The 15,714-nt window shown below is 45.1% G+C and overlaps 1 protein-coding gene across 15 annotated transcripts in view; it reads left to right on the top strand.

The window, feature by feature from the left end:
- The window catches only part of BLTP1 (bridge-like lipid transfer protein family member 1), a 1,831,302-nt gene that overhangs the window by 359,361 nt on the left and 1,456,227 nt on the right, over positions 1-15,714 (top strand). For all 15 annotated transcript variants that reach the window (XM_086962202.1, XM_086962209.1, XM_086962198.1 and 12 more), the window contains one exon: positions 5,688-5,968. In XM_086962202.1, coding sequence (XP_086818328.1) covers positions 5,688-5,968 — 281 coding nt within the window. The remainder of the gene's footprint in view (positions 1-5,687; positions 5,969-15,714) is intronic.

Below are 15,714 nucleotides of genomic sequence, written 5' to 3'. Positions count from 1 at the left end.
CATCCCGTCCTACACACATCCGCTCTACTCACAACCACATCACAACACCCTCTACCTTACAACTTCCACTCGCAAACAATACTATACAAACCAATCCATCTTATGAAACAAATATACCAGCACCTCTTTTCACTACTCCTCAAAAACAAAATATATCACGCACACCAGCACAACAAAATCTCTCAAGCGCAACACCTCATAATACTTACTGTCACAAAATACTAACATACACCCACCTTTGCAACTACACAAAGGAACAAACTCCAATGCCAAGCTTTCTCTCTTCCACCACCCCTAACACACATACAGCAACACAGCAACACTCTTGCAACCTCCTTTCATCCATTGGACAATTTAGAACCTTAATACATGACCCACATGCTGCACCACTACCCCTGACTCATACACCTTCCGCCCTAAACACACACAAACAATATAAGCGACGTGCCACACCTCACAACTTCTCTTCGCCATGTCTACTGCAGAACAAGGGTACACCACAAAAACAACACAGCACACCAACTCATTCTCAATCACCGTCTCCACCACCTACACACACAGACCCATCAAAATGCCTTCTTAGCCTGCTATACGAGAACCACATTACTGAACAGCTAACAATTGCTATCCTAATACAGCTAGTACCAGCAATAAAAACGCACCTGCTAAAAACCCACACAATACTGATCACTCTTCTACAAAACAAAGTCTCACTGTCACCAAACCACTTTCTCTAAACTGTCTACTAATAAATGTTCAATCGCTCCCTAAAAACAAACATCACATCTACGACCTTCTCCCTCACACAACACCAGACATGCTATTCATAATTGAATCATGGTTAGGAGATGATATGGCTCCAGTCCTGCACGAAGCCATTCCTCAAGGATATCAAAGGATCACCCAAAATCGTATAGGCAAAAAAGGAGGTGGCCTAGCTGTTGTGTTGAGGCAAATATTACATATCGCTAAAGTTGACGACATCTCCATAAAGTATTGTGAGGCTCTTCTAACCAGATGCAATCCTACACTGTCTTCCTCCTGTAACTTCCTGCTCCTTTACAGACTTCCACCTAGCAAGGCGACATTCACATACACACTTCTAGACACAGTTTCAAACCTTATAACAATACACTCCAATCTATGCATTCTGGGTGACCTCAACATTTGGTTTAACGAACCCAATATGCCCCAACCGAAAATAATAATCACTGGCCTAGACACATTGAACCTGCATCAGATCGTCCACAAACCCACACACATTGCTGGACACATCCTAGATGTCATTTTTGCTAATACCGAACTAGTTAACTTTAAATCTATATCTCCAGTCACATGGTCAGCCCACCATTTGCTTGCTTTCCAACATAAAACAACACTAAGCGACTCACCTAAAATGACCTTACATGCATCCACCCATCGACCGTGGAACAAACTCAATCAGGAACGCTTAGAAACACAACTAACATCCATTACCGATCTGGAAACAAATTCTGTTAAAAAACTATGAGTGGCTACAGGAAGCTTTTGACATCCTGATACCACTCAAATCCACACAACAAAACAAAAGAAAAAAAGCACCTTGGAGAAATATAGGGATAAAAGACCTAAAACAACAAATTAGAATGCTGCAACGTACCTGGCTCGAAACAAACGCCAAACAAGACAAACTTCACCTACAGAAAATTAGCAGATTATACAAGTCCGCTATCAATAAAGCAAAGAAAAAGTACTATTCAGACAGAATTCAAAATGCTAAATGTGCAAATAAAGAATTATATAAAATACTCAATGCATTGCGTAAACCAAATTGCCTAGAAGGAACTCATCCCGTTACTCAAGATTTCATGGACAAACTGGCAAATCATTACACGGACAAAGCAGACACGTTGGACTCCTACTTAAATCAGAGACAAAGCCCCAGCACTAACCCTTTTACAAAACAACAATCCAAGAATACTGTAACCCAGCCTCTCGGTTCCTTCCAACATATCTCACACAATGAATATATGGATCTGGTCAAATCAAGCAGGCATGCCGGCAGCCCTTCTGACCTGTGTACACCGCAAACTTTCAAGACAATACATATAACAACCTCTGCTGCCACTCCAGTAAGAAGAATCATCAATGATCCCCTAACTACCAGAATATTTCCAGAAGAACTCAAATAGTCATACATACGCCCTTTACTGAAGAAAAAAAACTTTTGAACCCTGACAACTACTGACCCATTACAAATGGACCTTTCCTGGGCAAACTGATATAAAGAGCGGCATTTGCCCAGATGTCACAATTCATTGAAAAGCATGCCATACTTACAGACTTCCAAACAGGATTCTGACTGGGAAGAGGCACATAATCTGCCCTCTTTGCCATCTGGGATGATGTGAAGAAAACACAGTTGACCGCAACGGGGTTGCTGCGCTTCTCCTCTTGGACCTCTTGGCTGCCTTTGACACGGTTCACCATGACACTCGGGTACAAAGACTCTACGAAACCGGCACAGAGGGGACTGCTTTAGACTGGACCGTGTCCTACCTTTGAAACAGAACTAATGTCATCCATACCCCACCTTTCTAGTCCAAACCATACTCCACAAAAGCAGGGGTCCCTCAAGGCTGCCTGATGAATTGAGATCACCACCTAAAGCATCGAAGGAAGTAAAAAATCTTGGAATGACCATGGACTCCAAGCTATTGATGAATGCCCAAATGGACAAACTGTGTTACAGCAAATAAATGATGGACGGAATGCTGACAATGCAAACATTCTCTCCCAGTCAAAAGATCTGGATTAAATCCATCGTTCTTTTGCCCACTACGCCTCCCCAGTTTGGACCCAGCCATATGCAAATCAGTCTTGACCCTGTGCCTCATGGGAACAGTCCTGACCGAACTGCTAGGCCAGGTCCTCCCTGGACCGTAAACAAGCATCCTGGGAAAGTGTTCAGGGTATGTCACCCTTCAGCCAGGCTAGCGTGAATCCAGTGGTGAGCAAAAAAACTATGGATTTAGGCCAAGATCTCTGTACTGGGGTGAATGTATGGCATTGTTCTGCATTCTTTCCATCAATTGTTATTTTTGCATTAGTCACCCCGAGTGGGACGGGTATGCCAAGACATGGGTCCCGTGCTCTCCATGCCACTGTAGTCAAGCTATCCTGGCTGATGTGGGCTGAAAGCCCAAAACCGGTCCTAGGATGCTTGTTTTCAGTCCAGGGAGGAACTGGCCTGGCAGTTCGGGCTGGACTGTTCCCATTGGGCGCAGGGTCAAGACTGATTTACATATGGCTGGGTCCAAACTGGAATGGCATGGTGAGCAAAAAAAGGATGGATTTAGGCCCAGATCTCTGTACTGGAGTGAATGTATGACATTGTTCTGCATTCTGTCCATCAATTGTTTTTTTCGCAAATGGACAAACTTGCAAGATCAAGCTTTGTCACTACAAAAACTCTGCACAAAACTTCCCCGATTTGGGATTTCCACACAAGGGCCAAGCTACCACCTCCCTTGTTCTGCCCAAACTCGATTACACCAATAGTCTCTACCACGGATCACCTTTAACAACCATGAAAAGACTACAATGGAATCAGAACTTGGCTGCCAGATCTCACCTGCTTTGAAAGACCTAGATTTCTTACCGGTTGCCAGTAGATCCATGTTGAAGCTGCTTTGTTTCACCCACAAAGCAACACATGGAATGGGACCACTCTTCATCAGGAATAAAATCACCAAACACATTCAAGAAAGGAACCTCCACTCTAGAGTGGCACCTCACCTCAAAATCCTGAGAGACAAGAAAAAAACCATGGGTAGCACATCCTTCTCTATTCAAGCAGCCAAACTATGGAACTCTTTACCCCCAACATAAGATCCATGGACAACCAACCACCTTATATTCAGAAAACTACTCAAGAATTGGCTCTTCCCCACATAAGCACCCTACACAAACAGAAATATGCACCATATCCCTCTGTATATAAGCATTTATTTGTTCTAAAGATATGTACCTATCTTTGTGTATTGCTTTGTATAAACATGTAGAATAATTATGTTGTTCAAAAATAAATAAAATTCATTTTTTGGGTACAACAACACTTGAAAATCACTTGAAAATCAGAGTTTATCTAATGCATCTTTAATCTACATATACTTACTTCCTTTATGCATCTATTTACCTTCCATGTACTTGGATCTATATATTTATTACTTTTCCCCTAAAAAGCATATTCTGTTCACTACCCTATTTCTCCTCCTATACCTCTATCAATATCCACATATACTTACCTCCTTTATGCATCTATATACTTTCCATGTACTTATGGTTCTATATATTTATTCTAATTCAGCATATCCAATGCACTACCCTATTTCTCACCCTATACCTCTCTCAATATATCTTCTACCCCAACTTTCTGACTCATCTCAAACTTCTCTCTATTACTCTTTCCAATGCACTACCCTATTTCTCACCCTCTGCCTCTATCAATATATCCTCTACATCCACTCTCTTTTATCCCAAACCCCATACCACTACTATGATCCCCAAAAATTGTGCTATACAAAACTTTTAAATAAATAAATAACCCTTTCTAGACTCTCCCCAATTCTAGCCCTCCTTGCATCATCTGACACCTTTTTTACTACACCGATTCCCCCAAAACAAGCCTTTCTAAACTCTTCCCTCTGATTCTTCCCCTCTACATCCCTTTTTACTCATCCCAAGCCTCTTCCTACTGTTATGAGCTCCAAAACAAACAAACAACATCTAAATCCTTCACTCTTCTATCCCTCCACTATCTTTTTCAACCAAAATAACAGACTAACTTGTCCACTTCTCAAATGTCATATTTCACTGTATAATTCACCACTAATCATATATGCACTTCAACACCTCATCAGGGGTAGAAAGCACTATATAAATGCAAACCTTTTTCCCTCTTCTATCCCTCCGCTACCCATCTCTATCCAAATAACGGAAAAACCTATCCACCACTCAAATTTCTTTCATATTTCACTATACTAATTCAACACTAATCCTTTACGGGTTCCAGAGTAGCGTGCTACTCGCCAAAAAAGCAATTCAACCCCCCATCAGGGGTAGCAAGCACTAAATAAATGCAAACCTCTTTCCCTCTTCTATCCTTCCGCTATCCTTCTGAATCTAAATAACTGACTAACCTATCCACCACTCAAATTACTTTCATATTTCACTATATTAATTCAACACTAATCCTTTATGGGTTCCAGAGTAGCATGCTACTCGCCGAAAAGGCGCTTCAACGCCTCGTCAGGAGTAGTAAGCGCTATATAAATGCAATTACAATGCAATACAAGTAGAGGACGAACCATTGAGCAGGGTGAGCTTTATTCCGTGTTCAGGCTGCCAGAATGTTTTCAGCTGCAACACCACCAGCGAGCTCCGTGCGTCCAAAAGCGGTCAGCCGTACACTGCCATCCTCCCCAATCTTAACTCCCCGACTTCTAACACCAGAATCTTATTGGTGAATTAAGCATTTTGTTCAACAACTTTGAGTTGCTAATTCTTCCCGAAAGAGCTATTTGTGGTGTCAATAAATCAGTTTCTTAATGATGTAGTCTATATTTCTGTGCATGATGGTCTATGCATTGCCTCTGTGGCATGACTGTGTGATCTGTGACATTAGTCTCTTTTCCACTTTTCCCTAGATGGGTGTAATCCGAGTTGCAAACTGTAACCTTCACAATCAGGCAGTTGGCGAGGGGATCAGCTTAGCTATCCAAGATGTCCAGCTCAGGCAGTACATTGAGCAGCTGGATAGCTGCAAAGTAGGGCTCCAGCCTGCAGTGCTGCGGAGGGCTTACTGGCTAGAAGCGGGATCCATCAATCTGGGGCTCGTCACCACTGATGTGGCTCTGGCTGCGGACCATCCTTCCAAACACGAGGCCCAGCGGAATTTCTTGGAAACACATGACTACAGGACAAGGAGGTTGGTGAATTTGGCTGCGAGTGTTGTTTTGTAGCCATATTTATATGTAAGTGTATGTATATAAATCTCTCTTTCTCTCTCTCTCTCTCTCTCTCTGTATATATTTATATATATATATATCGATATAGGATTGTTTTATATATCAAATAAATCTTATAGATTCTAGCTTTCTTCTCATGAAGTGCCATGTCTATTTATGAGTTTAAACGGGCTTGTTGCTATATATAAAATGCAGTTCAAACCTAGCTAGGGTGCAACTGAACACTGTGCATATGTGCAGTGTTGGAATGGAATACAAGATCATGTACATTAAATATGTTTCACACAAATACATTTCACACATTTACGTTTCATATTTGTAGGCACAAAAAGTGCTAAATGTGTAAAAGTACCAATTTCTTCTACATCTCTGATCAAAGTTAAACTTATAAAAAACAATTTGGAGCTTAACTTTAACAAAATTCCCATTCTGTTCTAATTTCCCTAATTTTATCAAGAGCAGTTGGAAAAATACAGCTGCACAAAACTGCAAAATGCCTAAGCCCCACACTCTTTAATGTGTATGTGGCCCCCCTGGCGGACATTGTGAGAGAATATGGGTTCACTCCAGTATTGTATGCTGACGATACTCAGCTTTTGTTTCCCTTCCATACCCTGACACCGGCAATTAAACACGCATTTGCCACCGGTATGAGAGCAGTATCTGACTGGATGGCCTCCAATTGCCTACAATGTAATGTGGGCAAGACGGAGGTCATGTTTTTTGGAGAGGCCCCCCTCTTATGGTCGCCTGAATGGTGGCCCCTGGATTTAGGATCTGCTCCCTGTCCTAAGCAGACAGTAAAAAACTTAGGGGTACGGCTTGACCAGGCGCTACTATTAAAGGAGCATGTGAATCAGGTAGCGGGAACCTGTTTCAGGATTATTGGACTCTTGAGGCGTGTGTTCCCGTTCCTGGATGATTGCTACAGGAAAACGCTGGTTCAGACACTGGTTGTCAGTAGGTTGGATTACTGCAATGGAATGCTCTTATCTGCCAATGAGGAACAATTGAGCCGTCTGCAGGTGGTCCAGAATACTGGGGCCAGACTGGTTCTTGACGCTCCTCCTAGGTCCTCTTCACGCCCCCTTCTGTATAAACTCCATTGGCTGCCCATTCGCCAGCGGGTTGAGTTTAAAGTGTGTTGTGTAATCCATAGATGTCTCTATGGATCTGGCCCTAAATATCTGGCTGAACTATTTCAGTTGTATATTCCGACCCGCTCGCTGCGCTCTAGCAACCAATTATTGCTTCAGGTTCCTCGTATCAAGAAGGCAAGACAAGGGGGTCGTTCCATGTCCTACAAGGGCCCTACCCTGTGGAACACTCTGCCCCCTGTCTTGAGACAAATCACTAACCTTTATGCTTTCAGGAAATCCCTGAAGACACACCTGTTTCTGGCTACGTAAGATCTAGGGCACTCTATGATTATGATTATGATTTTGATCTGGCATCTTGGAAGATCACAAGCGCGGAGATACCCCTCCGAGGTCGATTCCTGCGCTATAGAAGCATATAAATAAATAAATAAAGAGTAGAAGTGCCTAAAGTGCAAAAGTGCATTGCACATAAAGTGCATTACGCATAAAATGTATTGCACATAAAGTCTCACTTAAGTCATATCCCCACAGTTATTCCGAACACACAAATGTATCTTAAAACTAGGATTTCTCCAATTTTTTATCAAATGCAATTACTCCCCTGCCCCACCCACCCTGTGCTGCCTACTACCCCCATCCCCTTTACGGCGTCCCTCTCCCCAATCCCCTTGTGAGGCGCTGCCTCCCCCACCCAGGGGGTAAGGGGCGCTGCCTCCAGCTAAGGGTAGCATTGACATTAAAGTGCATCCAGGCGTTCACCATGAAAGGGCAACCTTTTAGCCCCATTCAGAAAAAACATACAAATATAGATGAAAAGAAGGGGGGAGGGGGGGGTGTGACGAAAAAAGCCCTCTGCGGGTTACCATATTGCACTTCGTGTTGCTGTAGCGACATGTCGCTCCTTGTGCCAATAGTGTCCTTGAGGGTCTGTGTGATGGTCTCAGTGAATCTTAGTGCTACAGCGTCACCAGACTGAATGTCACGTTGCCTCTGGGATCGCTCAGCCTGCGGCAAACTTTCACTAACCATTCTTTCCGTTCTAGCTATGTGGGCGTGTTTCCTGATGTCGCAGGTGTATCTGGGCACTCAGTGTAAAGTTTGCCTCTGAATGTTAGTTCATGACCATGTTCAGCTGTGGTTGAAATAAATCCTCACCTGCAGGTCGAGACTCATGATTACCCGGGTCCTTGACATGGATGGAGTGAGTCTGTGTGGCTTGGGATGTGGGCGTGGCCAACATAGTAATGATGCGCGTTTACGTTATTGTGAAGGTGTAATACCACTGCGAACAGTACCACCTGTGGCGGTGGTTGTCGATGATGAGGCACACACTGAACCTGCTGAAGCAGCGATGACACTTGTCGTGGATGCTGTAGTAACACGAACTTTACCTTCATGTGAGCTGTTACTTCCTAGGAGATTGAGGACTTGATGAAGGAACACCCTCCTGCATGTGCAGTTTCATCTTTAAAAAAAACTATTACGAAATACATGCAAATGTTTTCAAAAATAAACGTAGTACTAACTCTTACAAATCTTTTTTTGTTCAATTATTTTTATTGTTAATACAACAAAGTATTCAGCAGCACGCACATACACCGGATGGGCCAAGGGCACCACCAGGATGTACAGGTGCAGGTTTATATTTCCATCGTTCAGCCAGACACCCCCGTCCGGTCCCATTGTCGCGGGCATCAAAGACCTCATATCCCAGACTTGCTGCAAATGAGACTTTTAATTAATTCAAGACGCTTGCGTCATAGATATCTTTGGACTTGCAGGAAATGTGTTGTATGTGGCTCAATAAAAACACGTAACGAAGTGAAAATGCTATATTCAAACATACAATAGCAATGCCGTCTCTGTGATGTGAAAGCACATTTCCAACTTTTGCAATTTCTTATTCGGTGCCTTTTTCGCATAGGTCCCACTTAATGCTTGGAATGTCTAAGAGAAAAGTATACTGGAGCGACATTGATGCTAATCTGAGTAACGTGTGTGTGCCACAAATGTTGCATTCCATGCATGTTTGCATATGTCCTCTCGTCACAGGTAGAGTAGAAGGAGCCTGTTACTTTGGACGGTGCACTCAGCAGTTCTAGCTGTTCCTACTTCCACCCACCTTCGATGCTGTCAGGGCCCATCATCATCATGCCACCATTGTGCACACATTTTCCTTCCGCGGCTCGAGTTTCAGTTCCTTGATGGGCCTCCCCGGCTGCAATATTTCCTCCAGGTCCTTGCTAAACTGATCATGTGCTATTGTTTTTAGATCATGACGTCTTTTTTACAGCCTTCCACTGTACTTCGCTGAGTAGAAACAGCAATAACTTTCTGAGTAAACTCCAAATACGAGTACAGACTTCTGGGGCTTTTTTCGCCATTATATGGCCGATGAGTCCTCTTCCTTACCTTACTTTACCAAAAACAGTAAGCTCCCTTTCGGAAAATGTATGTTTTGTTTCTTTAGTCAGCAGCCATGCTAAAAGAAAATTGTAGGTTACCCTGTTGGAACTCTTTCCTTTCAAGGGAGGGCGCTGGATTGTAGTTGTGACGAAATCCTGGTTCTCAGGGCAACAAAATGGAGGCCAGGAGGAAATCAACGTGTTCGTTGGGAAGAGCTCCTCGTTCGTATTCACCCGCACTGTTCACAGATGGAGACGATGTGATGACAGGAATGAAGAGTTAACTTATTTTTCCTATAGCCTAGGAGAACTTGAAATGTTTGCGCATATGGAAATACATCTAGCAATTATTCTGCATCCATTTACTTGATAAATCTCATTATGCTGTAGTCTTAAAGCTGCGTAATAATGTCTCACAGGCCCGGTGCTCAGACGCGGATTCGGAGTTACCAGGTACTTTACCACCCTCGACAACACTGCACCCAGTGATCAAATTACTCTTAATCAGGGCCTAAGAGGGACTGCACTGACCTGAGGAAAAGCCGAGGGAGGTTCAGAGCCTCTCCAGGTCCTTACCCTCTCTGAGTTGGAAAGGTCTGCTTAAAGAGGGATTCCCCATTCCAAGGCTATGATCCTGCCTTCCAAAGCCACCGCTGCACTCCTGGGAAGCAGCTTCTTGGCTTGGGTCCAGGACAGAGTGATAGGATTGTATAGATCCCACGTGAGGCGGACCACGGAGGTGTCTGACCGCACCTTCCATGAACCATTTTCCTTCGAGAAAAGACTCTGCTGTGGCGCCCGGTTTTCTTGTCTGCGTGCACCCTCCTGTTCCTTCCACCGCGTAGCTCTAAAGGTGGCCTCACACAATTATTACAGTAGTGTTTTGCGGCCGCTTACGGGGGACAACTCTACATCTTGCCTACCTAAGCCACCCCCTCCATCACAGGAGCTAGCATTCCCAAGAGTGGTTGAATATGAATAGGAATATAAAGGCACCTATATAGCGCGCAGCTACTCAAAAAGAGTGTCCCTGTCAGTGTTGCCAAGACACTACCCACACAGCTACTAACCATCACTCTCTTATAAGTGTGACAATTCTGACTATTCCAGTACCCCCAAAGCTATAAGAATGACTTGGGAAGCAAGCAGGTATTAACCATTTTACTGTATATCTAATTAATGAACAACTGTTGTGCTCATCTTCAAATAAGCTAAACAGCGCCATCATGTGGCAGACGATAATAAGTGCCGGTGTTGACAATTAAGTGCCGGTGCCGAGGACCGGAAGCCACCATCTCAAATTATACTTTAGTGGAGTCCCTCTCAGCAGTGGCAAGTAAATCAGACAGTGTTTATTTCTCCAAGCAGCATGTGTCTAACCTTTCGGCTATCACGGGCTCCTGTTGCCCCCAGGATTGACCATCTCCGTTGAATCCCTGATGGACGCGGGCAGTTGAAGGTTTGGGAAACATGAAGCATGATGGTACATGTAAAATAAGTGTGTAGGGCGCCATACAGCACCTCCATCTATTGGAATGCGAGGTCGTGGCTTTAGCGTTGAGGGCTTTTCGTAGGCGACGAGATCGCAATATGTTCTCCACAACTATCACAGGAATCAGTTTATATTTTCGCTAGTCTGTCTCTATCTCCAGTCTAGCGTGCATCTAGATCTCATGTTTTTTTACATACTGACATTTCAAACTTTCCATGCGCTACACAGTGAGCGCAGTCTCTCTAGCACATTGTGTTTTTACCTTCAGTACATTGCATCATCCCAGGCACAATGCGCGCTGCTGGCTTGATTGAACCCCTGACCCACCCACTCCTTTCCTCTGCTGAGTCTGGAAAGCGGCTCTTACTTTCTTGTGCTTTGTTTACCGTGTTAGTATTTTGATTGCCAGGCGAACGGTGGTCCATGTTCTAGATGAGCAGAGCTGAAGGAATTTTGATGGTTTACGTCACTCTGTCACTGACCTTTTGAGACTGACATTTACGCACCAGTACTATCCCGATGCCACTTTTTATCTACTGGAAAATATCGCAAAATACCAACCTCTGTTATTATGCTAATGCCTGTGCCATTGTATACTTATCAGTAAACACTGGCCACCTGTTCGGTTTAATTGCCTGCTGATGAGCAATTATGTGTACCCATGAATAGCGCAGAATGTTGACGTCACCTTTCGTCCCCTTTAACTTAATAAGAAATACTTCTAATCTCAGTGTTTGACCTTCTAAATCAGATACGTCCAGATAGGATATATTTAATTTTTGTGGCGTTGTCCTAGTTCTGTTTATGGACTCCACTGCGCTGTCCAGTTTTTGACGAATTTCCATTTTACTTGAAGGTTTGCTTGTTGCAAATGTAGTAGGAATGTTTTATCAGTTATGTTTTGATTTGGCAAGTTTTAAACGTGCATAACATAGAGTAGATTGATTTTTCACCAATATAAGCCGATTTTGTAAATGCTAAGTCATACGTAGATGGGAACAGAAACTTGAAATGGAGAGTCAGACTCAGACATTATCATTTCTCATATGTTCTACCCAAAGTGGACGTGACTACAAGGAGTACATAAATACACTACTCCGTTCGAACACTTAAAAAATTAATGTTTGTGTGTGTGTGTGTGTGTGTGTGTGTGTACGTACACACACACTCTCCTTCCTCGCCGGAGCCATTGAGTGTTCGGGATATATATATATATATACACACACAAACACTTTTCTGATGGATACTTATGTCTGCAGATTATTTACCTGTAAATTAATGCTAGGGAACAACTGGATCCGGAAACTTCCAAGCTCAAAGACGCCGGTAGGGGTTGCTGGTTTATATCAATGCTATAAATGATGCCAGATAATATCGCCAAAGCCCTATAGCGACCACCTGGTTGCGTCAAAGGTTGTTCCCTTTTTTCCAAGTTTTTGTCTTGATTCTGGAGCTCTCGGTCTCCTTAGAGTTGTGAGTTTACCTCATCTAAAATCCTTTCAGGGCAGAAGGAATGACTGGTCCGAAGCGCTTGAGGTTGAAGTGCTGTAAGGCTTGAGAGGGACAGTGGCCATTGCTGATCCCCATTTCACCTGCCTCTGGTGCCCAGGCTCGGACCATAACTCCAGTTGCTGCGAATCCTGCCTCCGCATGTACCCAAAGGCTTTCCAGGAGCGTGATGCCAAGTATTCGTGGCCCGGACTTCACGTAACTCTGCTCCTTTTGTACTGGTGCCGATTTCTCCAGCTTTTTCACCCGCACTCCGTTACCAGTCACCGCAGCCTCCCACGTCGTGGCCAACCCCACCACAGAAGCCACCACAGAAGCCACCTCCTCTGGCAGCAGGCAAGGATTAATCAGTTCTGCTAACTGCCCCCACCTTTAGTCGCAATGGGACCCCAGAACAGGGTTGGAAGACTGGCCCAGAGACTTTTGGAGGAGGAAGAATATGGGCGGAGGATCCTTCACCTTTTTGCATCAGATTCTGATCCTTTTAATCTTTATGCCTATGGTGATGATGGGGGATTGGCAGCCTGTCAGTGGCGAATGGATGGGACACCTCCCCTTAGATGGAGATGGAATTTCCAACAGGACCTCTCTCTCCAGAGCTGATGTCCTTCCACTCAGTGGTCCAAAAAGCTGCAAAGGTACTGGAGCTGCAGCTAATAACTGCAGACGTTAAGATGAATGTCCTCACAGATGTACTCCTGTTGGTTATATTCCTGTCAGAACCCCTATTGCTCTTCAGCGTGGTCTTGCTAGACCCAGTGATGTCAACCAGGGTGAGGTCTACCTCAGCACCTGTGGTTAACAGACTGGTGAAAAGGCGCAACTGCCAGCATCAAGAGATCATCTCTTCTTATCTGCACACCAGGATGCACACTTGGCTTCAAACTTCTGGCTTCTCGGATGTGCAGGCCAACTTGAAGGGTTTCCCCGTCAACTGAGTACGCCAACTTGGGAATAAGATTGAACCTGCCTTAGAACGCTTCAAAGCGTACAAGGCCACAGCCCAATCCTCGGGTCTTCAACAACCACAGCCTACCAAGGTCTGGCGCCGATAAGACGCTTTCGAGGATTCTCAAGTGGATTTTCCTCTTAAAGTCCTTTTAGCCCCAGACCCTGTAGCCCACACTCTGCTAGTCAAGCACTATAGGCAAAGAGCAAGAGGTGAGGGCCGTGAACCTCTCCATCAAGCCTCGTTGCTTTCTCCCCTGCAGCACCGGAAAGCAGGTCTAGTTTTCTTCTCTAAATACACTTGAAGCCTGTCGGTGGCTGGGGGTCCTCCTTCCTACTGGCTTCAAACCAGTGGTTCCATCGGATCTTAGAAAGGGGGCATACAATAACCTTTCTCCATGCTACACCCTCTCTCCCCCTGCCATCCTCTCTTTTGCCAGACCATTTCTCCATCTTGCAGCAAGAAGTGGCAGGACTTCTGTTGAAGTGAGCTGTGAAGGTAGTGCCAGGGAAGAAAGTGCAACAAGTCTGTTAATCCTGTTATTTCCTTTTCCTCAAGAAGGACGGTGGTCTACATTTGATCCTAGACCTTCAGGGACTTGAGTCTTCCTCAGAATGGTGAAGTTCAAGATATTGACCCTAGCTCAGTAAATGTTGACGTTGGAAGTTCGGGACTAGATGGTGTCATTCGACCTGCAAGATGCATGTTTCCGCATTCCAGTTCTGTTGTCCCATTGGCAGTACTTGCGTATTATGGTAGGTTCTACTCACTATTAGTTTGAGATACTCCCCTGAGGTTTGACATCAGCACCTTAAGGCTTCACCAAGATGACAGCAGTGGTAGCGGCTCATCTTACGTCTGGAGTCCCAATCTTTCCATTCCTGGATGTTTCGCTGATCAATGCTAGTTCACTAAAGGTGGTGGTGCTTCACCTACAGTTGACAGCCATGTTACGTTCAACTAGAACTTTTCGATCAAGAATCCCAAATCTCACTTGGAACCTTCCCAAAACCTCCAGTTCCTAGGATCATTTTTGGACACTACACTCATCTGTGCCTTCACCCTCCTCAGGGAATTGTCCTTATCCAGGAATAGTCCCATCTTTTCATGAGAATGTGTGAGTTCCCAGTGGAGCTGTACAAGCTCAAGGCGGACACCGTCGCTGCACCCCTGAGGGATATGTTCCTCGCGGCTCGAGAGGCCGGCGAGCTCCCGCTTGATCAACGTTTGGCCACTATTGTGGTCATTCACAAAGAGGGGAAGCCTCGAGACCTATGTCGGTCATACCTCCTTTGCCTTGCGCAGAGGTACTAGACAGGGGTGTCCGCTGTTACCGCTCCTTTTTGCTTTAGCGCTTGAGCCGTTGGCCGCATGGATCCGTATGCATCCCGATATTGCGGGTATCAAATGGTCGCCGGGCTTTGAGGATCGCGTCTCGCTTTATGCAGACGACATCCTTCTCTATCTTACCTCTCCCTGCCGGTCTTTGATTGTGGCATTCGACGTACTGGGTACTTTTGGTGGTTACTCGGGCCTGGTCATAAATTGGTCCACGTCCTACCTCTATGTGCTGTGTGGAGATACTCCGCGTCTCCCTAGAGGCTGCGCTATACAGATCTCGCAACAGGGATTCAAGTACTTGGGCATCTATATCTCAATGGATGCCCGTACGCGTTACACTAACAACTTACTCCCCCCTCTGGCGCGTTTGCGGCGAGATGTGGAGGGTTGGAAGAGATTGCCGCTGTCCCTGTTGGGCCGAGCGGCATTATTTAAAATGATGTCCCTGCCGCGGTTCCTCTATGCGCTCCAGAACACACAAGACCCAGTGCCGTCCAGGTACTTTGGAGAGGTTGAGAGCCTGCAGCGTACCTTACTGTGGGATGGCAGACCGCGGATCTTTATTGCTAAATTGACTATACCGTGGTACGATGGGGGCATTGCCTTGCCGGACATACGTCGCTATTATTGGGCGTCTCAGCTGACGGCTGTTAATCACGGTTTTTACGGACCGGCAGTCAACCCGGGATACGCCATGGATCGCTGGCTTATGAATGACAGGATGTACTATAGGGCGCTGTACTCTAGATCTCTGGACCGGAAACTAACTGGACCCACTGAGACGGCGGTGCACTTGTGGAGGGCGGTGACCAAAACTTTGGGCTGGCAGGGTAGGCTCACCATGGCTACTCCCCTATATGATTCTGACCTGCTGGGGAAACTGTGGCACTCCAAGGGGTTTGACCGGTGG

This window comes from Lissotriton vulgaris, chromosome 3_1 (genome assembly GCF_964263255.1).
Source record: "Lissotriton vulgaris chromosome 3_1, aLisVul1.2, whole genome shotgun sequence".
Lineage (NCBI taxonomy): Eukaryota > Metazoa > Chordata > Amphibia > Caudata > Salamandridae > Lissotriton > Lissotriton vulgaris.
This window is presented reverse-complemented; position numbering and strand designations above follow the sequence as displayed.